Source organism: Peromyscus maniculatus, chromosome 4 (genome assembly GCF_049852395.1).
Source record: "Peromyscus maniculatus bairdii isolate BWxNUB_F1_BW_parent chromosome 4, HU_Pman_BW_mat_3.1, whole genome shotgun sequence".
In the NCBI taxonomy this organism is placed as follows: Eukaryota; Metazoa; Chordata; class Mammalia; order Rodentia; family Cricetidae; genus Peromyscus; species Peromyscus maniculatus.
Genome location: NC_134855.1, coordinates 131,009,704 through 131,034,816, shown reverse-complemented (window position 1 = coordinate 131,034,816; position 25,113 = coordinate 131,009,704). Strand labels below are relative to the sequence as shown.

Sequence of the window (25,113 nt, the reverse complement as noted above, 5' to 3'; positions counted from 1 at the left end):
AAGCTTGAGTATTGCTTCTAATCTTTCCCTTTCTTATGCATAGGTAGGTGTGTGTGTGTGTGTGTGTGTGTGTGTGTGTGTGTGTGTGTGTGTGTGTGTGTGTGTGTACATGTATGTAGAGGTCAGAGGGCAACCTCAGGTGTCATTCATTCTCCAAGATGCCATCGGTCTCCTTTGAGATGAGTCTCTCACTGACCTGGAACTCACCACTTAGGCTAGACTGCCTGGATACTGAGTCCCAGACATCCATCCTCTGGTTCCCCCTTCACACACACAGGGGTTACAAATGCACACCACCACACCCAGCATTTTTACATGATCTCTGGAGATTGAACTCAGGTCGCTGTGCTTGTAGGACAAGCATTTTGCTGACTGAGCGCCCCCCCCCCCCCATTCTCTCATTTCTTCATACTTGTGGCCTCTGGGAAGGTCCTTCTTCTCTCTGACAATGTCACACAGCAAGGAGGCAAATAGACATTTGGGAACAGGGAAGCTGACCTTTGGGAAAAGCCTTTGACATTCACATCTTTATTTAAATACTATTTTTAAGCTTCCCACTTAAACCACAGCTATAGCTTGAATTCAATCATCTCAGGCAAATAAGAAATACCAACTTGGGGTCCCTGAGAACGGCAGATTGCAGATGACTAGAGTCAAAAAAGGACTGTGAAGTCCACCCCACCCACTCGACAACTGAAGAATCTGTGGCTGGAGTGTGTAAAGTGGGGGTTGGTGTCTGGGAGTGAGCCCAGAAGGTTAAGCATGCCACAGGCACTCCTGGGGCGTGGCTCTGCTCATGTCCTGCCCATCAAGGCTGCTGCTGATACTGGCTCTCAGTGGCTGTGTAGAAGTCATCCAGCACACTTTGGATGTATTCGAAGGTGGGCCGTTCCTCTGGTCGGTTCTTCCAGCATCGGGTCATGATACTATAGAGCTCTTCTGGGCAGTGCTCCGGTCGAGGCATCCGGTACCCATGCTCCAATGCGCGGATCACCTCTGGGTTTGACATGCCTGAGAAAGAGGTGTGGAATTTAGTGTGTGTGTGGGAGGGGCAAATGGAGCTGCAGTCACCATCTGACTGTTTGGGGAAGATATGGAAACTGAGTCCTAATAGCTGTCCAGCCACCAAGCTATGCCAGATCTCACAGGAGGCAGAGTATTAACCAACCTACTGTTTCTGCCACTGTTGGTCGTCATTTTACCTATCATTTGTTGTGGGATATTTTGTTTGTGTTCTGACAAATAAAGCTTGCCTGGAGATCAGAGGGCAGAGCTAGCCACCAGTTAACCATCGAGGCCAGGCAGTGGTAGCACACACCTTTAATCCCAGCACTAGGGAGGTGGAGACAGGAATATAAGGGGGGTAGAGACAGGATGGTCTCTGCTTCTCTTATCTCTAGGTAAGAGTAATTTGTCAGAACACAAACAAATATAACAATCATCTATCTATCTATCTATCTATCTATCTATCTATCTATCTATCTATCTATCATCTATCTATCTATCTATCTATCTATCTATCTATCTATCTACATTTATTTATTTGTTTGTTTGTTTATTTATTTATATTTCATGTGCATTGGTATTTTGCCTGCATGTATATCTGTATGAGGGTATCGGATCCTCTGGAACTGGAGTTACAGACCGTTGTGAGCTGCCATGTGGGTGCTGGGAATTGAACCTGGGTGCTCTCGAAGAGCAGCCAGTGCTCTTAAGGGCTGAGCCATTTCTCCAACACTTGTATTTGTTTATTTTTGAGACAGGGTCTCACTGTGTAGCTCTGATCCTGGAACTCCCTCTGCAGACCAGAAGGCCTCAATCTCACTGAGATCCACCTGCCTCCGCCTCTGCTGGGACTACAGGTGTGCACTGCCACCACCGCTGGCTGTCCATTAGTTTTGTTAACGGCAGCCTCAAGCATCTGAATGGATGTAGTCATGTAATCCTCTGCCTGGATTTTACTAGTGTACCCACAAAACAAGTGGTCACTCTGAATAGGATCATTTCCTTATTCTATTTAAGTTTACATTTGTTACCTATAAAAACAACCACGAAATACCTATGATCACCAACTTTACTTTTATTTTTAGTTTTCTTTTTTAACTTGGGGGTTTGTTGAAGAGATGGGTCAATGACTAAGAACAAAAACAAAGAAACCTTAAACATCTTGCTTGGATGTCTATATATCACCCCAAGTGCATCAACTCAAATGTCCACAGCTCCTTCAGTGCCAGGACAGCCATCCTTGACTCTCTCTCCTTCTTTTGAAATGTGGCCCAGTTCATCAGCTTATCTCTGCTGCCTGGTGCCACCTTGGTCACACACTCTCATCCAGTCACACTGAACCAAAGCCTGCCCCCTCATATTTGTTTTTATTTTCTGTATACATATGTGCATATGTACATGTGTATATATATGCTGGTATCCTTGGAGAGCAGAAAAGGACATCAGATCCCATGGAACTAGAGTGACAGATAGTTGTGAGCTGCCACATGGGTACTGGGAACCAGACCCCCATCCTCTGCAAGAGTAGCAAGTACTCTCAACCTTTGATCCATCTCTCCAGCCTCAAGCGTACACCTCAAAGAGAGAAATCATCCAGGTGTGGTGGTGTACACCTTTAGTCCCAGCACTTGGAAAGCAGAGACAGATGGGTCTCCAAGGCCAGCCTGGTTTGTATAGCAAGTTCCAGGCCAGCCAGGGCTACATCGTAAGACCCTGTCTCAAAAAATAAAATAAAATAAATAAAAAAAAAATCATTTGACTTCCTCCCAGCCCCATGCCATCTCATGGCTTCCTAGATACTTTAGCAAACACCTACATTCATCACCATACCCAGGCCCTGCCAGTTCTGGCTTTTTCAGATCTTCTCATCCACTTCCTGCTCTGAGCTCTGATTGCTTAGGAGCAATAGGGTGTGTGAAAGATGAAACAGCGACCCAAACAGCCAACAGATCCTTTATGTGCAGGCTGAGGAATGGTGGGTGGTGGTACCTCTGATTGAAATGGGAAAGGTGAAGAGAGGTTGGGGGATGATCAAGAGCTGATCTTAATAGACATGCTGACAAGATAAACCATGGCCAGGTTGAGCTCTAGACACACCCCTAAACTCAGGTCCCTTTCCCTACCTGGGTAAGGGATCCGGCCGTAGGTGACAATTTCCATCAGTAGGATACCGAAGGACCAGACATCTGACTTGATGGTGAAGGAACCGAAGTTGATGGCTTCAGGAGCTGTCCACTTGATGGGGAACTTGGCTCCTGCAGGGTTAGACAGAGCAGAATCAGGGTGAATCTGGGGACCTGTGAGGGCTGGGACTCCGTTAGGGTAGAGGAATCGGGACAGGGACACCTGCTGCCCCCTGCAAACAGTGATGATCCTGCACTGTGCCTCCCAGATCCATGGTATCAAGAGACATCTATCTTGAGGATACACAGCTGAAGCAATGAGGAATGGGCATAGGGATGTAATACAGGTGCTCGCTCTGGGGACCACCTCCTTGATTCGGCTGATACTTGGTGAATTATAACTCTGGGAAGTGGAATCCTAGAGGTTCTTGGGGATGGAGGAGCTTCAGGGGGCTTGAGTCCAGCTCACAGCTGATATCTTAGCCCACCCTCCAGCCATGGGGTGCAGGAGAGTGCTATGGATGGTCTTTCTGTATGCTGTGAATATGTGTTGTTCCCATTGGTTAATAAATAAAGCTGCTTTGGCCTATGGTAAGGCAGGAATAATATGCCAGATGGGAAATACAAGCAGAGAGACAGGGCGAAGGGTGGAGTCAGGACAGATGCCATCCAGCTGCCCAAGAAACAAGATGCCAGCAGACCACTAACACCATGGCCATGTGGCAAAATATAGATTAATAAAAATGGGTTAACTTAAGATGTCAGAGCAAGCTAGCAATAAGCCTGAGCCAGACCAAGCAGTTTATGATTAATAATAAGCCTCTATGTGTTTATTTGGGACCAATCAGCTACAGGACACAGGAACACTTCTGGCTACATCTGGAGCCCAACATGGGGCTGGAATTTCTGCAGAAAACCTGACAAAAGCTTAAAAAGGGATTCTAGACTCACAAAAACATGAGTCAAACACAGTTTCTTGGTAGCTGCATTTTTTCAGATAGGCTCTTTTGTTGGTGGCTAACAGATGTGTGGCTCCTTTAAGAGATGGCTTCCTGGTTCATGCTGGTGGCACTCATGGCTCTTTCCAGAGGTTCTGCTATGGAACACTTAAATGGGGTTTGTGGGCAATGTGCTACAAGCTGCTTGATGGTGGCATAGACCTTCTGCTTCCCAGAATTGGCAGTGAATGTAACTCTGCCACGTTGAAAAGCTGAACAGGGCAGAGCCAGCAGCCAGGGCACCACTTGGGTTCTAGCCCCATAACTTAGCAGTTTAAAAACTCTCTGGGTCAAAAAAGGATTAAAGATACACAGTAAAACAGATTCAGATGGTAAAAAACCTTTAAATGGGTTACATTGTATTTAAAAATATACATAGACTTGGGAGAAGAAAGAAAAAGGATAAAGTCCTTTAAAAAGAAATAAAAATAAATAAAAAATTAAAAAAGCCAAATGAAGATGGAAAATACACAGAGAGTCTGAATACTGTATATAATTGTGTTGTCTTTGGGATTTTCTTTTTTTTAACTGCAGAGAGACATTTGATTGTAGGGGCTGCTAAGTTAAACCAACATTTATATCTTAAGGGTATTTTGATTTTAAAATTTGGGTCTAAGGATATGTTGCTTTGGAAAAGAGGTTCTGCTTTTGTTTCGACAGAAGATGAGAAGCTGTGGATTCCTTCCAGTTTAATATGGTTCCATCAAGGTCTCCAGTGGATGATCCAACATCCAGAACAGCTTCAAGGCAACTGGCTGAGATGATGCAGCCTCATAGATGATTCCAGGCAGGACTTGACCATAATCCTAAATTTTCTCAGGATCCCCAGAATATTGCCAGGACCCCCAATCAGTAGGAAGTAGTATAGAAAGCCTAAATTTCCAAAATATTGTTTATGAATGTTTGTTTTTATTTAAAGGGGGATATGATATAGAAATGACGAAAAAAGGTAGGAAATTAAATCTACTTTAATCCAAAAAACAACTGTTAATCTCAAAATACTTTACATTAATAAATTACATTTATTAAAATAAATTTAAGGTTTATTTTGTTATACTGTATGTATATTTCTGCTCTTGTTTAAGGTATTATGTTTATGCAACTCATTAAAATTGTAATATTAAACACAAATTAATGGTCATCTATGATAATCAAACTTATAGTCATGTTAAGTTTTTAGGTATATAAAGATATATTTTAATTATATAGATTATCTTCAAATACTTCAAAGGTCTACAGAATATGGAATTTAAAATATTTTAAGAACTTATCCTTTTCTGGACAGTGAGATATGTCTGCTCCTTGCAGCACCAATTACTTCAAAGAGAATGATGGGCATCAAAGAAACTTGTTATGGAGTTTGCTTACAATATAGAAAAGGCTAGCCATTTGGGCAAGAAACTGCTCTTGCCTGGACTGCTTGACAGTATGTTGTATAAACTGGACATGCAGGACCCATAGGAAAATGACCACTGAACTTTGCCAAACAAGGTGGAATGGTCCTTCATGTTCCTGCTTTGCAGAAGAAACTGCCAGACATTCTGCAGGACACAGAGGAAAGTGACTGATGAGCTTTGCCATTATACAGAATAGGCCTTCAAATTTCCCACTTCCTGAAAAATATGCCAGAGACTCTAGGCCTGTAGGCTGAAGATAGATGCCCCAATGTTACAGAGAAACTTTGGATGACTCTCCAGGTAGCCAGATGTCTCTGTCATTTCCACAATTTTAGAAGTTGTTTACAATACACTTCCTGTTTACTTAGGTAATATTATAGCCTTCTGGGGTCTTTGATGGAGTTGAAGATTAGATAATTATAATTATAATTTTCCCTAGTTACGATAAAAGGTAAATTAGATATAAAACTTCAGACTCACAAAGATAGATGATAGAATATTTTCTTTAATTTTGCCGAATACAAATGGACTAGATATTTTAACTGTAATTCTTACCTGATAACTGTATTGTTATATATAATTTTACTATGTTCAAATGAAAACCTTCCTTTTTGATTAGACAGAAAAGGGGAAATGCTGTGGGACAGTCTTTCTGTATGCTATGAATATATATTGCTCCCACTGGTTAATAAATAAAGCTGCTTTGGCCTATGGTAAGACAGGATAAAAGCCAGGTGGGAATCTGTGGCTGTTATGTAGAACTGAATGGTATTGTAAAAAAAAAAAAGCCAGGTGGGAAATCCAAGTGGAGAGACAGGGAGAAGAAGCTCAGAGTCAGGGCAGACACCATCCAACTGCCCAAGGAACAAGATGCCAGCAGACTGGTAATGTCACGGCCATGTGGCAAAATATAGATTAAAAGAGTTGTGTTAATTTAAGATGTCAGAGAGCTAGTAATAAGCTTGAGCCATAGATCAAACAGTTTATAATTAATAATAAGCCTCTATTTGGGACCGAGTGGCTGCAGGACACAGGAAAACTTCTGGCTACAGGAGGGGACTTCAGTTGCTGCCCGAGGTTGGACCTAGTCACTGGATGTTCCTTGTCTACTCCTCCTCCTTTCCTTCTAGGATGGATTTGGTGAGCTGTTTGTGGGTATTGTCTTAATTACAGTCTCATTGGTGAACATGGTCTGCAGCTGCTCCTTGATTTAGGATTATTCTCTGATAAACCCACTGTAAGGCAAAAACCAGAAGTCAGAAACACCTTGACCACTTGGCTTACTTAACACTTAGTTCAGGAACTTCACATCATGGCTTCTTTGTTGTTTCCTCTGGTGACTAAATCAGAGCTGTAGCTCACTGCTCTGGCTTAGCATCATCGGGGGTGGGGGGTGTTGGGGTGGGGTGGGGGACAGCCTATCACCAGACTGGAAAAGAGATCAATATCCAAAGGGGGAGCATATTGATTGATTGATTGACTGACTGATTGATTCATTGATTCATTCATTTTTATGAGACAGGCTCTCACATAGCCTAGGCTGGCCTCAATTCACTACATAGAGAGGATGGCCTTGAACTCCTGATCCTTCTGCCTCCACCTTTCTATTGCCCAGATTGGAGGCATGTGCTACCACGCCCACCTTTGCATCATTTCTTCTGAATGCAACTATTTCTGCACCATCACAATGTTGAAAATCACAATCTTGGAGATCATAGCCCAGCTCTCAATCACTCTCTGCTGCCACCTGTTGTCCATGCTTCATCATGGCTGGCAGAGCATATAGGCTGAAAGCTGAGGAGCAGGACCAGAAGCTGCCAAACAGCAGGCTGAGGGGTAGAAAGAGCTAGAAAGCTTCAAGCAGTTCAGTTTCAAAGACTTCAGCAGGGCATTTGGCTTCATGGCCAGAGTGGCCCTGTGGGCTGAGAAGCTAGGCCACCATCTCTAAAGGTTTAATGTCCACAAGGCACACATCACCCTAAGCACCCATGAGCATGGGAGCCTTTCAGAGCTGGGTGCAAATAAACCTAACTGGCTTCATCATGGAAGTAGCCACATCAGGGGAAGAAAGCAATTTAACCAGGACCCAGGGAGGGAACTGAGGACACGTAGCCCCAGACTCTTGCTGCAGTCCAAACTGCCATGTTGACTCTAATGCTTCCTCTTAGGGTTGGATCCTGCCTGTGGAAAGAGCCAGAGTCACTGCCAACACCAGTTACTGAGGCCTTCTTCCCCCTGTGCCACTCAGGACTCTGTCACACGATGCTAATTTGAATTAGTGCTCCCTAACATTGCAACTTCTCCACAGACATATAATGCAAGAGGTCCTTTTGTGGTCCCAATTCAATTAAAAATTAAAGCTGGCCTTGGAATTGGAGCATGGCTCTCTTCCTCTCTAAACCCACACACACTGGTTAAAGGAAAATCCAAAATCTCTGTCTCATGTCACAAGAGCCACCTGGTATGGGACAGAGGAAAACAAAATTTATGGGACTATTCTATTGCCATTAATATCATCCTTTGGTTTCTATTTAATACTTTTCTTAAGGTATAAATATCTCAAAATTTATAAGATATATATATATGTATATATATATATATATTTAAACTTTCTTTCATGATATTAATGGTCATATAGAATATTAACTAATTCTAGAAATAAGCTTTTTCTAGCTTACATCATTTTGGGCTTGAGTCTGAAGCAAGTAACTAGGAACTAAGTTTGTGTACCCCATATATATTTAACAGATTGTAGTTCTTTAACCTCTTGGAGATCTGCTGCATATGACATTTAAAATGTTTAAGTTTTCTACAGTGAACCATGACCATCCCTGGCAGTGACCTTTGAGGTCTCCAAGGAGATGATGGGGCCTTGCAATGACAGATCCACCTAGATTGTGATAATGCCACTAAACTGACAAATACAACCCAAAGATCAGCTTTGGACTACAAACTTCTCAGGACAATCCAAAGCAGTTAAGATGGTTCAGCCTCAGAGACTACTCCAGCCAGAACTTGAGATAAACCCTGTACGTTCTCATCACACCAAGACCAGACAACAGGACTTGACCTTTATCTCAAATTTTCAGGGTCCCCTAAAGATACCATCACCCCCAGACAGACAGGAAGGAATTTTAAGAACATGACACCCACATTCCCAAGAGGTGGGGGGGTTGTTTGGTGGGTTATGGATGTTTATCATCAGTTAGGGGGGTTAGTTTCAAGTTGTTATTGGTCATAATCAGGGGGGAAACTAAGCAAAGGAGGTTAGATTCAGGGATCTCTTTTTGAAAAGATTAAAAAAGGGAGGATATAAGAATGATGGGAAAAAAGTCTAGATTGTTGAATTTACTTTTAAACTAAAAAGAAACTATAGTCCTTGAAAGCTGCTATTATAAACTATTCAGAATAATTAAGAAATGCAGGTTAGTAGTTAGTCATCTATAACGATCAAACTTGTAGTCATGTTAGGTATGTTTTCAAGGTCAGAGATATATTTTAAATAGATAAATAGTTTTCAAACAATTCAGAGACCTACAAAAAATGGCATTTAAGATGTTTTAATACCATAACACTTTTCATGACAGTGAGACATGTCTACTCCTGGCAGCACCAATCTACTTCAGAGAAGATGATGGGCATTGAAGAACATCCATATGGAGTTTGCTTTCTTTGTGGCAAAAGCTAGCCATTTGGGCAGCTTTTGCTGACAGTATGCTGTCCAAATTGGACAAGCAGGACACAAAGGAAGATAACTGCCAAACTTTGCCAAGACAAGGTAGGACAGTCCTTCAAAATTCCTGCTTCCCAGGAAAGTATATCAGATATCCTAGGCCTGTAAGTCAAAGACAGATGCCCTAATGTTACAGAGGAACCCTGGGTAACTGTCCAGGCAGCCAGGCAGCCCTGTCATTTCTATAGTTTTGGAAGTTGTTTGCTTTGTACTTCCTGTTTATTTGGGTAATAGTATATCCTTCTTGGGTCTCTGAGGGGTTGAAGATAGATAGTTACACCATTTTCTTTGTTATCAAATTCAGAAAAGAAACAAAGTGATGTAAAGTTTATAAGGTTGAGAGACATAAAAGCTGAAGTTGTTTATCTAAGAAAATGTTTTAAGGTCTAAAAGGATATTTTTAGGATGGTAATAGAAGTTATGATAGAAAGTGGTCTAGGACTCAGCAAAATAGGATAGATAATAGAGCAATTTCTCTGAATTTACTAAATACAAATGGACTGGATATTGTCAATGTAATTCTTACCTGATAATTGTTTGTATTGTATATAGTTTTGCTATGTTAGAGTTAAAACCTTTCTTCTTTATTTAGACAGTACCTGATAATTTTTCTTATTGTATATAGTTTTACTGTGTTAGAGTTGAAACCTTTCCTTTTTATTTAGACAAAAAGAGGGAGATGTTTCAGGATATTTGACCACACTATGATACTCTGAGACTGTTAATAAAGTTAACCTTGAATTAGGGGGCAGAGTCAATGACTAGCTGATCAGAATTACCCATAGAGATTTTGGAGGACACAGGATATAATAGAGAGACACAGGAAGAAATAGGGAGGGGCTTAGAAAGATTCGCAGGCCCTTTTGACCTGGGAAGTGTGGACACAGGGTCAGCTGGTCATTCTTCTGCTGCTTTCTTGTTCTATCAGGTTTTTACCCCAACATCTGACTCCCGAGTTATTAATAATAGAACAATTTAGGCAAACGACAAATTCCATTTCATGGAAATAGGGTTATAGATGGTTGTGAGCAACCATGTGGGTGCTGGGAACTGAACACAGGTCCTCTACAAAAGCAGTCAGTGCTCTTAACCCCTGAGCTGTCTCTCCAACCCTCCTTTTTTTTCAAGAAGCAGGGTCCACATATTCTAGGTTGGCTCCAACTTATGATAACCCTCAGCTTCCTGAGGGCTGGGATTTACAGCTCTAACTCTAAGTTAGTGATTTTCTTTATTTCATACTTTTGCTTTGTGTGGTACTAAAGCTTGAACCCAGAGCCTTGAACATGCTTGGTAGGCATTACTCTATTACCAAGCCACATCCTCAGCTGCCATCTTTTATATCCAGACAGTTTTCTTCATATCTCACTTATTCCCTACAGACTTAGATCATATATCCAACTTTTCATTTTATATTTTTGTAGTTAGTTTAAACTTTATCCAATCATAACAGAAATCGAATGGTGTGTGTGTGTGTGTGTGTGTGTGTGTGTGTGTGTGTGTGTGTTACTAGGGATTGAGTCTAGCACAATGCATATGCTACGCATGTGCTCTTGCCACAGAACTACTTCCCCTTTACTTTTTATTTTGAGACAGGGTCATTAACTTGCTTTAGCAGGCCTTGAACTTGTTATCTCAGTCTCCAGAGTAGCTGAGGTTACAAGCCTGCACCTCTAGACTTGACTAAAGTCTACAGATACTTAAGTTCTAACTTGGTAGTTGATAGCTGAGTAGCCCCATGATCATCATCAGATTAAGGCAGAGAACATTTGCAGCCTTTCAGAAGACTCCTTCCAGCTCCTCCCAGGCAGTACCTCTCTGCTCCAGCTAGCCCCTATTCACAGCTTTGTCGGTATAAGTGAATTTTACAGCTTTAATGAGATATCATTCACAGGCCATAAAATCCACACATTTAAAGTGTGTACTCCAGTGGCTTTCATAATAGTGGAAGAGTTGTGAATTTTAGGCCGTTTCATCACGTGTCATCCAGTCCCATCCCGAGCACTCAGAACCCCTTCCTCCCGAGGCCCCGACCCAGCCCTAGGCAACCACTGCTCCACACTCAGCCTCCACAGCCGTCTTGGTCTCACTTGGGAGTTTCATACCAAGGGTAACAGATATCTGCATTTGTGCCTGGCTTCCACTGAGCATGCTCCCAAGGCTTGTACATGTTGCAGCGCCTTTCAACACTTCATTCCATTTTATCACAAACACTATTCTGTGGTATGGATACTCGACTTTTTCTTCATCTGTTCATCAGCTGATGGGCATAGTTAGGGTGTTTCAGTCTGGGGCTATTAGGAAGAACACCATGAGCTTCACAAATGACTTTTGCCTGTTTTTGGATTCCCTGTCTGTGGAACCTCCTGGCATCTGCTCTGTTTAGGCTCACTTCTTTCATTTGGATGTCACGCCTCCCCTTTAGCTGCAGGTGGCACTGGTGTGTGGTGTGATGGGGATGGAACCTGTGGCCTTCTGTGTCAGTCAAGCCTCCACCACTGGGTCATCTCCAGCCCCCGGTGTGGGTTTTTCCACTGCTGTATGATGCCACACTCTGTGAGTGTACAGTTGGTATGCACACCCTGTCTGTGGACATTTAGGTCACTCTGATTTTGTCTCCTGTGAATAAAGTTACTCTCACCTCTCACTACTACCTGTATTTTCTGAAGTTGTCACTTCAGTCTGATCTGAAATGTTCCTCTTCAAGTCGTGTGTGACATTAACATTATCATCCTGACAGGATCTAGAATCACCTAGAAGAGCCCCTGGTTGTGTCTGTGAAGGACTTCCTAATAGGGTTAATTGAGGTGGCAAGACCCATCCTGAATGTGGGCAGCACCATCCCACGGGCTGTGGACCACACAAAAAAGAAAAAAGCACAGGGCGGTGGTGGTGGTGGCGGCGGCGGCGGCGGCGGCGCACGCCTTTATCCCAGCATTCAGGAGGCAGAGGCAGGTGGATCTCTGAGTTTGAGGCCAGCCTGGTCTACAGAGCAAGTTCCAGGATAGGCTCCTAAGCTACACAGAGAAGCCCTGTCTTGAAAAAACAAAAAACAAAAAACAAAAACAAAAGAAAAAGAAAAAAAAAAGAAAAAGAAAAGGAAAAAAGCGAGCTGAATACCAGCATTTGTCTGTCTGCCTCCTGACTGTGGATACGATGTGACCAGTTGTATACTCTTACTGACCCACTAGGATGGACTGTCCTCTCTAACTAGAAGCCAAATTAAAGCCTTCCTTATGTAGCCTTTGTTGAGTATTTTGCCCACTAATGCACTGTGCAGAAGGACCAGCCAAAGTTGCTGCAGGAGTTAGTCGAGGACAGATCTTGGCCCTTTCCAGTCTCTCGCAGGTGTGCACCCTCAGCTCTCACAGCCCTTCCGGGAGGGCTGCGTTGCCTACCTTCCCGAGCTGTGTACTCATTGTCTTCGATGACCCGTGCCAGGCCGAAGTCAGCAATCTTACACACCAGTGATGCAGAGACCAAGATGTTGGCAGCCCGGAGGTCTCGGTGGATGTAGTTCCTCTGCTCAATGAAGGCCATGCCCTCTGAAATCTGCGCCCGGAAGAGACAGGGTCACCCTCACATACTAAATTCTAGTAAAGAATTCAAAAGAATTCTTTCTTCCAGCATAATATTTTTATCGATTATTTTGGGATTTCACATAATGCATCCTGATCACTCACTTCCCAGTCCTTTCAGGTCCGCCCCCACCTTGTGACCTCCCAGAAAAAAAAAAAAAAAGGAAAAAGAAAACCCAAGTCCATTTGTGCTTTCCATATACTCACTGTAGCATGGTCAAACGCCAGCAGCCAGCCCCTTAAAAAAAACTGAGTCCTTCCCCACCCCAACCCCTGCCAGAAGGCATCAACTATGAAGAGCTACACTTTAGCATCCCTGTCACAATTTTTTTTATTTTTATTTTTATTTTTTTAAGATTTATTTATTATTATATATAGTATTCTGCTGGCATATATCCCTGCCTTCCAGAAGAGGGCACCAGATCTCATTACAGATGGTTGTGAGCCACCATGTGGGTGCTGGGAATTGAACTCAGGACCTCTGGAAGAGCAGTCAATGCTCTTAACCTCTGAGCCATCTCCCCAGCCCCCCTGTCACAATTTTTAAGAGTTCTCTTCAATGGCTTCCTATCTGGACTGTTTCTTTGTGGGGGTGAGGGAGGGTGTTGTTGGGGGGAGGTTGTCCCAGAAGCCTTCAGTGTCCCTCTTTCTCAACTGTGAGTCTGCCGTCATCAATGCCACTGCAAAAGTACCTTCCTTTCTTTACAGTCAGTGGCAACATGGGCCATGGACTTCCACATGGTTTCTGGCGGTAGCATGGACCACAGATATCCACTTGGCCTCTGTTGTCAGCCCAGACCATGGACCTCAGCATGGTCTCCAGTGGCAGTACAGACCATGGACATCAACATGGCCTTCAGCTGCAGCACAGACCACAGACACCATCATGACCCTCGGTGGCAGCACAGGCCATAGACATGGACATGACTTCAGGTGTCAGCATAGACCACAGCCATCTACATGGCCTTTGGTGGTAACAAGGACCACAGACCTCAACTTATCTCCAGTGGCAGCACAGCCCACAGATATCAACATGGCTTTGGGTGGCAGCCAAGACCAAGGGTATCCATATGTCCTCCCGTGGTAACACAGACCACAGACATCAACACAGCCCTTAGCCGTAACATGGACCATGGATACCCTCATGGCCCTCAGTGGCAACATAGACCACTCACATGGCCATCAGAGGTAACATGGGCCAGACATCAACACAACCCCCAGATGCAGGTGGACCATGGACATCAACATGGCCCTTAGCAGTAGCATGGACCACAGACATCAACATGGCCTCCAGTGGTAGCACAGACCACAGACGTTCACAAGGACCTCGGGCATCAACATGGATGGAGTGGCAGCATGGACCACGGATACCAGCATGTCCTCCACTGTAGCATGGACCATGGATACTGACAAGGCCTCTTGGGGCAGCATGGATGATGGGGGTCTTTCCAGGAGGTCCAATCCAGAGAATGAGTTGTTCTTCATCTTGGACATCTTGCTGCTGTTCGGAGCCAGGACGATTGTGCCACTGGGCAATGTGTTCGGAAAAGAGCCTGCACAAACTCCTGGCTGCCGCACACCACCCTGTCAGCCCTACTCAGCAACGACATGCTCCCCTGTGCCCTGTCCACCACAGCCTTCTCCCACGTCTGTCACCAATGTCACATCTCTATTTCTGCCTCTCTCCATCACGCATGTGCTGCTCCATTTCTCCCTCTTCCGCACCTATCCATCACATATTTGTTTGTCGAAGTGGCATTGAAAACTGCAGTGTGTCACACAGCACACACACACACACACTATATATATATATATATATATATATATATATATATATATATATATATATATATATATATATATTTCAAACAACTTTACATGCAAATATTCATTGCAATGAGTCATTGATCTGATTCAAGGTATCTGGTTTCTGAAGCACCATAAATACTGGACCATCACTGAGACTTGTTTTGATCAATATCCGGCTGTTGCTCAGAGTCAGGAAGATCTTGTGGCTAGGCAGAGCATCCAGGGGCAGGATCCAAGAGAACTCCAGTCCACTGCACACCTCCCTGCTCTCAATGCTGGCAGGCCAGAGGCTCACCCGGCCGACACACTTTCCCCAGCAGGGTAAGCAGCAGTGGTACTCTCCCACATTGCTCCCGTACCTTTCATCTCTGTGTCTCAGTTTCGTCATTCTCCATGTGTGGCTCTGCTCTGCCATCTTCCAGTTTCCTGAGTCCACTCTTTAAAAGCATTTTCCCATAGGACCTGCCTTTTTTAAGTTGTTCCACAGATACCGTGGACTCTGCAGACTCCTCCTGCACTGATGTGTCTCCCCTGTGAGCCTCCATGGGTTTCTCAGGCTCCTCAGAGCTACTCCATGGTCCTGCAGCGGGTGCTGGAGGCCACAGCCATCTTCCATCCGAGCTATGCTTCCGGTTTTCATCTTCTATAGCTATGACGTGCTCCTGGATCTGGTTCTGCAGCACCAACTCCGCCACATGCTCCAGCAGCTCATAGATGGAGTAGATGTTGGGATAGACCAACTCAAAGCGCTAGATCTCAGCCGAGACGGCAGCCGAGTTGGCCAGCCATGGCATTTGGCCAGTGTGGAGAATTCTTATTCTGGAAGCTTCTGGTAGAAAGATTCATGGCTATGACTTAGAGATTTTCTTACTTACAAAGGTTAGGCCAGAAGAGGCAGAAGATGAATCTTGGTTGTCCAGAAAGCAGCATGTACAATTTATAAAACTACCTTAGAGCTTTGTGAAGGTAGACCATCATATCCATTTCACAGAGATACTGGCCCCAAATATCAGCATCAAACCAGGCTGACTCTAGGTAGCCCAGAACTGAATTTTCAGACGAGACTATCTGGGGAACCCAGGGTGGCTGAGTCTAATCAAAGCCTGAAGGGACTAGGAAGTGCACTTTTAAAGAATGAACAGCAGGGGGCATCAAAGGCAGTGGAAACAGGTCCAACTTTCAGCCTGCAATCTCAAGAGTGATTTTGTCTGGAATAGAGGTTATAGTGGAGTGAGCTGGGTTTTAACCTGGAGAGTATGGGAAATTTATAGGGCATCCTTAGAAGACTAGTTTGCAAAAATTATTAGGATGATAATGTAGCTTATTCACTATAAACTGATAAACAGAGAATGTTTGTTTGTTTGTTTGTTTACTATGGACTTGGGGAGGTAGTTTTGCTATCTCTTTCCACAGGAGGGAAAATGAAAGCCCAGAGAAGTAAATAACGAGTCAATAGCTACATAGCACGTAAGATCCAGAACCAGGGTCATGAGCTATGGCTTGGCTGAGTCCGCTCACCCTCTGTGTCTAGTGCTTTCCCACTGGCTGACACTCCTATGTCCGTGGTTCTTAAGTGAGCTCAACGGGGGCAGGAAAACCAAATCCACTTGGGAGATAATGGAGCATCATGGCTAAAGGGCTCCAGAGTTGGTCCAGCTTATCTTGATCCCCAAGCTCTGTGACCTCAAGCCTTTCTCCCAGCATTCATAGGGAGATTACCCTCTAAGCTTGTACCACAGGTAAGGACAGTGTCTTCCATATAGTAGTCACTTCAGAAGTGGCTAGTAATGCCAACAGAGTGGCTGAGTATCTTGCTCAGAGCCTCACCGGCAGAGCTAGGACCAACCCATACACCCTACATGTCACTCAAACCCCACACTGGTGGGATGCTGCTTCTCAAATGTTTGTCAACTATGTAAGGATAGGTGACTTGGGTCCAGGTGCCCCTGAGACTTGATGATGATGAGCGGATGAGGTTTCAAAACCACCAGGCGGGTCCCTATGAGGTCAGGCAGGAGAACTTTGGATCTGCTTCTGAGAGCATGAGGGAGTCCCAGAAGAACTGGTAAGCAGAGTCTAATCCAAGGCCCTTTTGTGTTTATGTGTATCCTGCTGGAAATGAACCCCAGGACCTCGTGTGCTGGGCAAGCACTCTACCCCAGAGCTACATCGCCAGCCTAGGCCAGGACTTGTCCTCAGGTTGTCTAGGAGTGGTCAGACAGAAGAAGGATCACAAATAAGACCGCTCTCTGCCAACTTCAATGGGAATAGTGCTCTCTCTCTCTCTCTCTTTAAAATTATTTATTCTTATTTTATGTGCGTTGATGTTTTGCCTGCCTGTATGTCTGTGTGAGGGTGCCAGATCCCCTGGAATTGGAGTTACAGACAGTTGTGAGCTGCCATGTGGGCGCTGGGAATTGAACCTGGGTCCTCTGGAAGAACAGCCAGTGCTCTTAAATGATGAGCCATCTCTCTAGCCCAGGAATAGCTCTCTTAAGACATTTTAAAAAATCTACTATATAAAATTTTATCTCACCAATAAAGTTGGGAGTAAAAACAGATATCAAACTTGAAAACTACATTTGTGATGCAATTTCCTCATTGGACAGGGAGACTGAGAAGCAGAGTAGGACCGAGGTCACAAAGCCAGGTCCCCAGGTAGTATCCTGTTCACCCCGGGCTCAGAATCAACCTCTGCTTTTGGGTGTACCAAGACCAGAATGTCTTTCCGGCCTTGTTTGATTTCCTCAGCTGTAAAGCAGGGGGCGTGTGGCTCTATTTTCTGAGATGGTCTCATGTAGCCCAGGTTGACCTAGAACTCACTAAATAACCGAGGATAACTTTGAACGTCTGGTCCTCCTGCTCCCACCTCTCAAATGTTCAGATTACAGATGTGCACCACTGCATCTGGTTTTGGTGGGGCTGGGGATCAAGCCTGGGACTTGATACATGCTAGGCAAGCATTCTACTGACTCCGCTATGACCCCAGCCCCAACAATAGCCCCTTCTGCAGCCTTTGACCCTTGTCCAGCAAGGTTCCTGCTGGTTTGATGGTTATACTTTAGTAACAGGCCACACTATTGTTTTCCCGAGGACTGGGGCCCACTGAGACGGAAGCGCCAGGCCTCGATTTCCATATGTCTCTGACATTCAGGGCTCTGAAGGTAGAGCCTCTGCTTAGACCTTGCTAGTGGTTCTGAGTCCCGGGCATTTGCATACTCAAATGAGCGCTGACCTGGGCCTCTCCACCAGGCTCAACCCTAGGCTAAACTGCAGACTCCTTCAGCTCCCAGCAGGCTGCACGCCATATCTCTTTCATCTGTGTTCCTCCTGACCAGACTCAGCCCCTTCATTTTCTCTTTGGGCTTTTGTGCTGGCTGTTTCTTTTGTCTAGACCTCCTTCCTACTCCTCTGCATGTGCAGAATTTCTAATGCCCAGGTTCCTCCTAGGGACCACTTCCTGGTGGTCCTTCTCGGACGGCTCCTGGACCAAGCCATGCATCCCCATAGCACCACTGTCTGCCATGTTTTCTCACAGAGAGCAGAAAGCACGAGAGCAAAACAACATCTGTGCTGTGTGTGTGTGTGTGTGTGTGTGTGTGTCAGATGAGATAGACTGTTTCTTTTTCTTTTTTGTACAGCATTGGGAATAGAACCCAGTGTGCCCTGCACCTAGCAAAGCTCTGTACCACTGAGTCATTTTTGTTGTGCTTATTTTTTTAAATAAGGATGGGGTTTTAGGATGCGTCCCTCAGGCTTACGTATCCCTTTCTCTTTGCTGGATTCTTGCTCCTCAGACTGTGAGCCAGGGCCATGGGGTGGTAGGTCAAGAGAGCCCACTGTTTAATCCCCATGGTCTCACCTGCAAGCGACCTGCCTGAGGCCAGCAGTGTCAGCCACTTCCATCATTGTTGCACTGCCCCTCCCCCAGTCAGCCCCAGGCCAGCTGCAGAGCCCTGGGCTTCAGTTTCCTCATTCGAATTTAACTTTATTTATTTATTTATTTATTTTTTGGTTTTTCGAGACAGGGTTTCTCTGTGTAGCTTTGCGCCTTTCCTGGAACTCACTTGGTAGCCCAGGCTGGCCTCGAACTCACAGAGATCCGCCTGCCTCTGCCTCCTGAGTGCTGGGATTAAAGGCATGCGCCACCACCGCCCGGCGAGTTTAACTTTTTTTAAGGACAGTCTGCCGCTCAGATCATCTAGCCTGGAACTCCTGACCACCCATCTCCTGCCTCCCGAATGTTAGGATTAGTCATTCATCACCGTGCCCTTCATACTTAAGTCTTTATACCTCAATTTCAGGGCTGTAAAATGGGATGAGTTACCTTCCAGTGACCAAGCTCTATTTGCCTGCCAGGACTCATCCCTCTGCTCCTGCACCGACTCTGACTCTGGCTGCTGCAACTGGTTTTGGCCACCAGGGTATTGACAAGTCAGTGCAAACAGAGGCTTAAGCCCCAGTTGCTCCTTGAATGGGTTCTCCTGGAGCTTTGATATTGGGCTGTGAAGAAGCTGTGTTAAAATACTGAGTGATGAGAGGCCACACGGAGAGAGACTATAAGGATCACCTTGGACATTCTAACTCACGTCCCCTCAGTTCACAGAGTGGTCCACCTAGCCCGCTACAGTCGGTCCAGAGAATCATGGGAAATATTCAAAGTTATTATTTCAGACTACTAAGCCTTGAGGTGGTCTGTTACATAAGGAATGGACAACTTCCACAGCTGGTAATGTAACTCACAGGCAGAGCCCTTCTCTGGTATGTACAAGGCCCTAGGTTCCATGCCTCACACCAAAAACCAACGAACCAACAAAATTATTCCAGGAGCTGGCGAGTTAGCTCAGTGGATAAGAGCACTGGCTGCTCTTCCAGAGGTCCTGGATAGGGTCCCAGTGCTGCAGGGTGGCTCATAACCATCTGTAACTCCAGTTCTAGAGGATCTGATGCCCTCCTCTGGCATCTGAGGGCACCAGGCATACATGTGGCACATAGACTTACATTCAGGCAAAAGACCCATATACATAAAATAATAAAATAAATCTTTTCTAAAAAACCCATTCCACAGTTTTGATGTGAGCTCTATATGAATTGGTCCATATGAAGAACACTCCATATCTGCAGGTTCTGCATCTGCAGAATCAACCACCGGACACTAAGAATATTCTAAAAACAATTTCATCCGCATTGTCTCTACAGACTTTTTAAAATGATCATCATCCCCTAAACAATACAACGTGACAACTATTTACATGCATTTATGTCGGATTCCATAAGCCTCCAGTATGCAGTACACAGGAGAATGTGCCTAGGTTTTTTTGTAAATACACGATTTTCTATAAGGGACTTGAGCATACAGAAGGTTTTGGTATCTGTGGGGTCCTGGAACAATCCATGTGCATGTGGAGGGGATAAGTATTCACATAATAGACACAGAGCGCTCAAGTGAGGTCACCGTTCCTGACCATCATTGGCATAGGCTCACCTGGGCTGAGAAGTCAATGAGTTTTGGCAATGGCTGCTTGCTACCTTCTGCGCTCTTCAGAAACTCCAGCAGGCTTCCTGCAGAGGGGATGGAGAAGGCACGTTGTCTACCAGACCTTAGTGAAAACTAGCTAACATTTTCTCATAGCGCTAGAGGATTTTCTTCTTTGTAGTGCAAGGATTGACCCAGGACCTCACACATGAGAGGCAAGTGCTCTACCACTGAGCTACATCTCCAGCCGACTTTCTTTTTGAGATGGCGCCTTGCTATACTGTCCGGCTGATCTCTAATTTCTGGGCTCCAGCTATCTTTCCACTTCAGGTAGCAAAATAGCCATGACTACCAGCTTTCCTCTTGCCCAGCCATAGTGCTGGAGTTAGGAATGCTACTTACTGCTCCTAGTGTCGGAGTGCAGAGCCTGGATTTCTCTGAAAGGACTCTTTGGTTGCCAGCTGGACTCTTTAACTGAGGTAGACTCATGAGATTGGTGCCCAGGGCCTGGCTTTAGAAAACTGGCTGATTGTAGATTTGGAAAATGGAAAAGGTTTTGACATTTCAAGTCACATTGGATGATGTTGTGTGAGATGTTTATCCAAAAATGAGCAGGGGCTGAAAATGACTATAGAACAGTTATCTTAAAATAAATAAATAGATAGATAGATAGATAAATAAATAAATAAATAAATAAATAACAATTAAAAAAGAAACCTGGAAAAGCCAGGTGTGGAGACACAAGCATTTGTGAGGCTATAATCCCAGTACCTGAGAGGCTGAAGCAGAGAGCTGCTGTGAGATTGAGGCTAGCCTGGGCTACATAGTGAGTGCCAGGACAGCCTGGGCTACAGAGTGAAAGCCTGTCTCAAACATTCCTGAGATATGCTGAATGATCACTAGTAGGGTAGCCCAAAGCTTAGTAGCCTGGAGTGACAACATGAACATTTCCCATGATGCTGTGCATTGGTCATAACAGGCCTGGTGGACCACACTGTGAAGTGAGGTGATAGAGGTGGAACATTCAAGATGATGTCTCATCTTTATGGTCTCTCTCCGTGTGGTTTCTTGTCCCTTAGTACTCCAAGCAGGGCTTCATTACGGTCCAGTACCAAGGTTCCAAGGTACAAGTCACAAGGAAGCCATGTACCTCTTCTGTTGTCCCAGAGGCTCTGCCTGCTCCCTGCTCTGAAGCCCCTGCCCTTCCTCTCCATAACCACCCTTCACATGGTCTCACTCTGAGAGTCAGGCCAGACTGACTGTCGGTGCTTTTCGAGGACTTGTCGGAAGGGCCAGAAGAGCCAGGTCAAGGTCATCTTTGAGTCTGAAAGAAGAAGTCTGCTTGGACCATAGTCCTTCCTAGCCCACGCACCTTTGGCCATGAACTCCGTGACAATAAAGATGGGCTCCTGAGTGACCACAGCATGCAGCTTCACCAGCTTATCATGCTGCAGCGTCTTCATGAGGTTGGCCTCTGCCAGGAAGGCCTCCACAGACATGCTCCCTGGCTTCATGGTCTTCACTGCCACTTTGGTGTGCTTGTTGTAGGTGGCTGGAGAAAGCACAGAGCAAGGAGCTGGGGGTTAGGATCCAGCAGTCCTGGAGGAACCCTCCCCATCCACCTAGTCCTTTAAGACAGAGAGAGGGCACCACCAGCTGCGGGCTGGAGACCAGTTCCCTGCTTCCTAGCCGAGAGCGACTGAACAAATGACCTCAGTTCTCTAGCCTGTGTTTCCCTCATCTGCCAGGTGGAAATGAAAATAAGCACTCACTCTGAAGGGCTCTTTGCAAGAGTGAAAAACAGCCTTGTATCTAGGCCTGGGGCATACACCTGTCACCCTAGAACTCCCAAGGCTGTGACGTAGAAGAGCTGGCAGCTCCAGGCCAGCCCATGTCTCAAAAAACAAGGGCTGGTACTGGAGCTCAGTGGTACAACACTTGCCTACCACGTGCAAGGCCCTGGGGTTGATCCCCAGCACTGTAAAATAACGGTAATAATGGGTAGTAACCCTTAAAGCACTAATTAGATTGTGACACTGTGGGGCGTTTACCCACCACCCCCACAGTTCCCCAGAGTTTTCTTGAGTGCGAGCAGCAGGAAATATTAGCTAGAAGGATTTAGAGTGTGGAGATAAGCAGATAGAAAATACAGGATAGCCTCGAGAGGGCCTGAACCTATTCCAACGGGCCCTGACAGTCTCTGCCCTAGGGTATTTATAGAAACGCCAAGGGGTGGCACAAAAGACACCCCCCTCCCCCCAGCACAGTCAAGTGCAGACATCTCAGACACCTGCACTCAGGCCCGTGGTCCAATCATCCTCTCTATGCAGACCTGCTGGGTAAAGCCACGAGGAACCTGAAAATGGGCTCCCACAGGACAGGAGCCTGCACGCACAGTGTTTAACTCTGCCTTGAAACAAATACCAGATTCACTAGGCCCCACAGGCCCTGTGTGACTTGGCCATGCCCACTTTTCTGTCCTTGTCTTCCACCAAGTTCACCCCCAACACACACTCACAACCAGTGACTGAGCCAGGGCCTCATACTAGTAAAGTGCTCTACTACTGAGCTACGTCCCCAGACCCCTTTCACTTTCTATTTTGAAACAGGGTCTTAACTAAGTTGTCCAGGTTGGCCTTGAACTTGTGCCCTCCTGTCTCAATATGTAGCTGGGATTATAGGCCTAGATCACTAAATTACTCTTACTTTCTTTTTAACAATTTAATCACCCCTCCCCCCCATCATCCCAAGAAGCTGGTTATGCCAGCTCCAGAAGGTAGGCTGGCCAACTCCACACAACAGAGGGCCTTTGCCATCCAGGACTCCGGCCTCCTAGAGGGCAGTTCTTTGACCCTCAAGCCTGGCCGCAAAGGCAAAATAGTGATTTCCCAGGAGACAATTTGGTTTGTTATCTGAGGAGTGGCCCTTTGGGGTTATTATTTAAATCTCCTCTGATGTGTGTTCTCCCACACTGGCAGGGCCCTCTCAGCCTTGGAGACTCTGGCCCCATCCATCTCCTTACCCATCCACACTTCTCCAAACTGCCCGGCTCCAAGTTTCTTCTCCATCTGGAGGGATTCTCGAGGAATCTCCCAGGCATCTTTCTCCCATGGCTTCTGGGGTTTGGGAGACACACATGGCACTGACAGCTTCTGGCAGAGCCCATCCTTGCCCTCTGAAACAGAGTGCCCATTCAGCAGGTGGTACACCCCCCAAAGAACAGAGCATGATGAGATGCTACCCGTGTGCCTCCACTTCCATGTCCAACACGCCCAGACCTTCAGGACTGCCCCGAGTGACTGTTCACCTGACAAGGACAGGAAGACCTCCGGGTGCCTCAAGGTCGTCACTCAGAATCCCACGTGACTGACTGGGATTCTGAGAGACCGGCCCTTCTTAGTGGGGGCTGATGTGACCCAGTACTTGCCTATCATGTGCCAGACTCTGGTTCCCTCCCCAGAACCAGACAACCATTGTAAAACACAGCCAAGGTGTTGAGGAATAAAGGCTGTGGCTAGGGATAGCACCCCAGCTGGGCTGCACTGTGCAGTGGTGACCAGCTTAGGCTCTGCCGTCAAATGTGGGGGCAAGGCCTTGGGCAGGACTCACTCTTGTAGTGGACCACAAGTTCCTGTAGGCTGCTGAAGGTGCTCCTCGGAGAGATGTAGAAGCCTCCACTGTCCAGTGTCCGGATCTTATAATGCTTCACCGTGTCCCCGTGCTGGGGGTCGTAGTCTCGAACAGACAACGAGTAGCTCCCTGCATTGGTCCAAGAGAAGCCCCTCAGAATGGCACCGCAGAGGCCTGGCCACCTGATGTTAGTTCCTTGACATCTTTATGATTCCCTGTGAGGCCTCTGTTGGCATCATGTGAGCACATGCACACCTGGGCAGATGTTCATGTCACTAAGAGTGGGCTGAGGCATCGGACTGCATGGGTTCCCATCCCAGTTCTGCTACTCTCAGCTATGGGCCCTTGGACACATGACTGCATGGCCTTTCTATGCCTCGGTTTTCTCACCTGTAAAACAAGAGTTTTACAGGTCCGTCTCATCACATTGCCCAGTGACAAACAGAAGTAATGCTTGTAAATGACTTGGGACAGTCAGTAAAGCTGGTCATCAGTACCACTTCATTATTTCTGATCTATCAGCTATCTATCCATCTACTCATCATCTACCTTCTAGCTATCTATCAACCTATCTATCAACCTATCTATCTATCTATCTATCTATCTATCTATCTATCTATCTATGCATCCATCTACCATTTATTTAATGAAGAAAAAGCCCAGATGCCACACTAATTTGGTAGAGAGAGAGAGAGAGAGAGAGAGAGAGAGAGAGAGAGAGAGAGAGAAACAGAAACATACAAATAAAAAGAAAGAACAAAGAAAACCTAGTCTGATTATGAAATGTGAAAAATGCACTGTGGTCAGCTGCATCATGGTCCATGATAGTCATATGTGAATCCTTGCACCTGGGAATATGTGACCTTATATGACATAGAATCCAAGGGGTTCCAAGTGAATCCAGAAGGGTGTTTATCAGAGGGAGGTGGTTAGTGAATGCACAGGTGGAAACAGGTGCTGGAGAGGAAAAGCCATGAGCCAAACAATGCTGGTGGCCGCTCAAAGCCCCAAAGGACAGAAGTGATATGGGGCCCACCCCCACCCTGCAAGCTTCTGGAAGGAGCCAGTCCCACAGACACCTTGAGCCCAGTGAGTGCAGACGCTTGCCTTCCAGAATTGTGAGGTAATAGATACATTACTCTAAATCATAGCTTGCAGTAAGCTATGGCACAGATTGTCACGTGGACCAGAGACACACAAGTCTTCCAGTCCATGGCCACAGTTTGCCATGTGTGAGCTATGCTAACCAGGCTCTCTGCCTTGCATTCTTTTTCTTTTTTTTTTTTTTTTTTTTTTTTTGGATTTTTCGAGACAGGGTTTCTCTGTGTAGCTTTGCGCCTTTCCTGGAGCTCACTTGGTAGCCCAGG

At 45.6% G+C, this 25,113-nt stretch overlaps 1 protein-coding gene across 1 annotated transcript in view; it reads right to left on the bottom strand.

The window, feature by feature from the left end:
* Positions 1-499: 499 nt before the first annotated feature.
* The window catches only part of Hck (HCK proto-oncogene, Src family tyrosine kinase), a 51,458-nt gene continuing 26,844 nt past the window's right edge, over positions 500-25,113 (bottom strand). The window contains exons 7-13 of the mRNA XM_006985472.3: positions 23,726-23,875; positions 23,139-23,291; positions 21,489-21,668; positions 20,126-20,202; positions 12,652-12,805; positions 3,129-3,260; positions 500-1,011 (exon numbers count right to left, since the gene is read on the bottom strand). Coding sequence (XP_006985534.1) covers positions 809-1,011; positions 3,129-3,260; positions 12,652-12,805; positions 20,126-20,202; positions 21,489-21,668; positions 23,139-23,291; positions 23,726-23,875 — 1,049 coding nt within the window. The 3' untranslated portion in view covers positions 500-808. The remainder of the gene's footprint in view (positions 1,012-3,128; positions 3,261-12,651; positions 12,806-20,125; positions 20,203-21,488; positions 21,669-23,138; positions 23,292-23,725; positions 23,876-25,113) is intronic.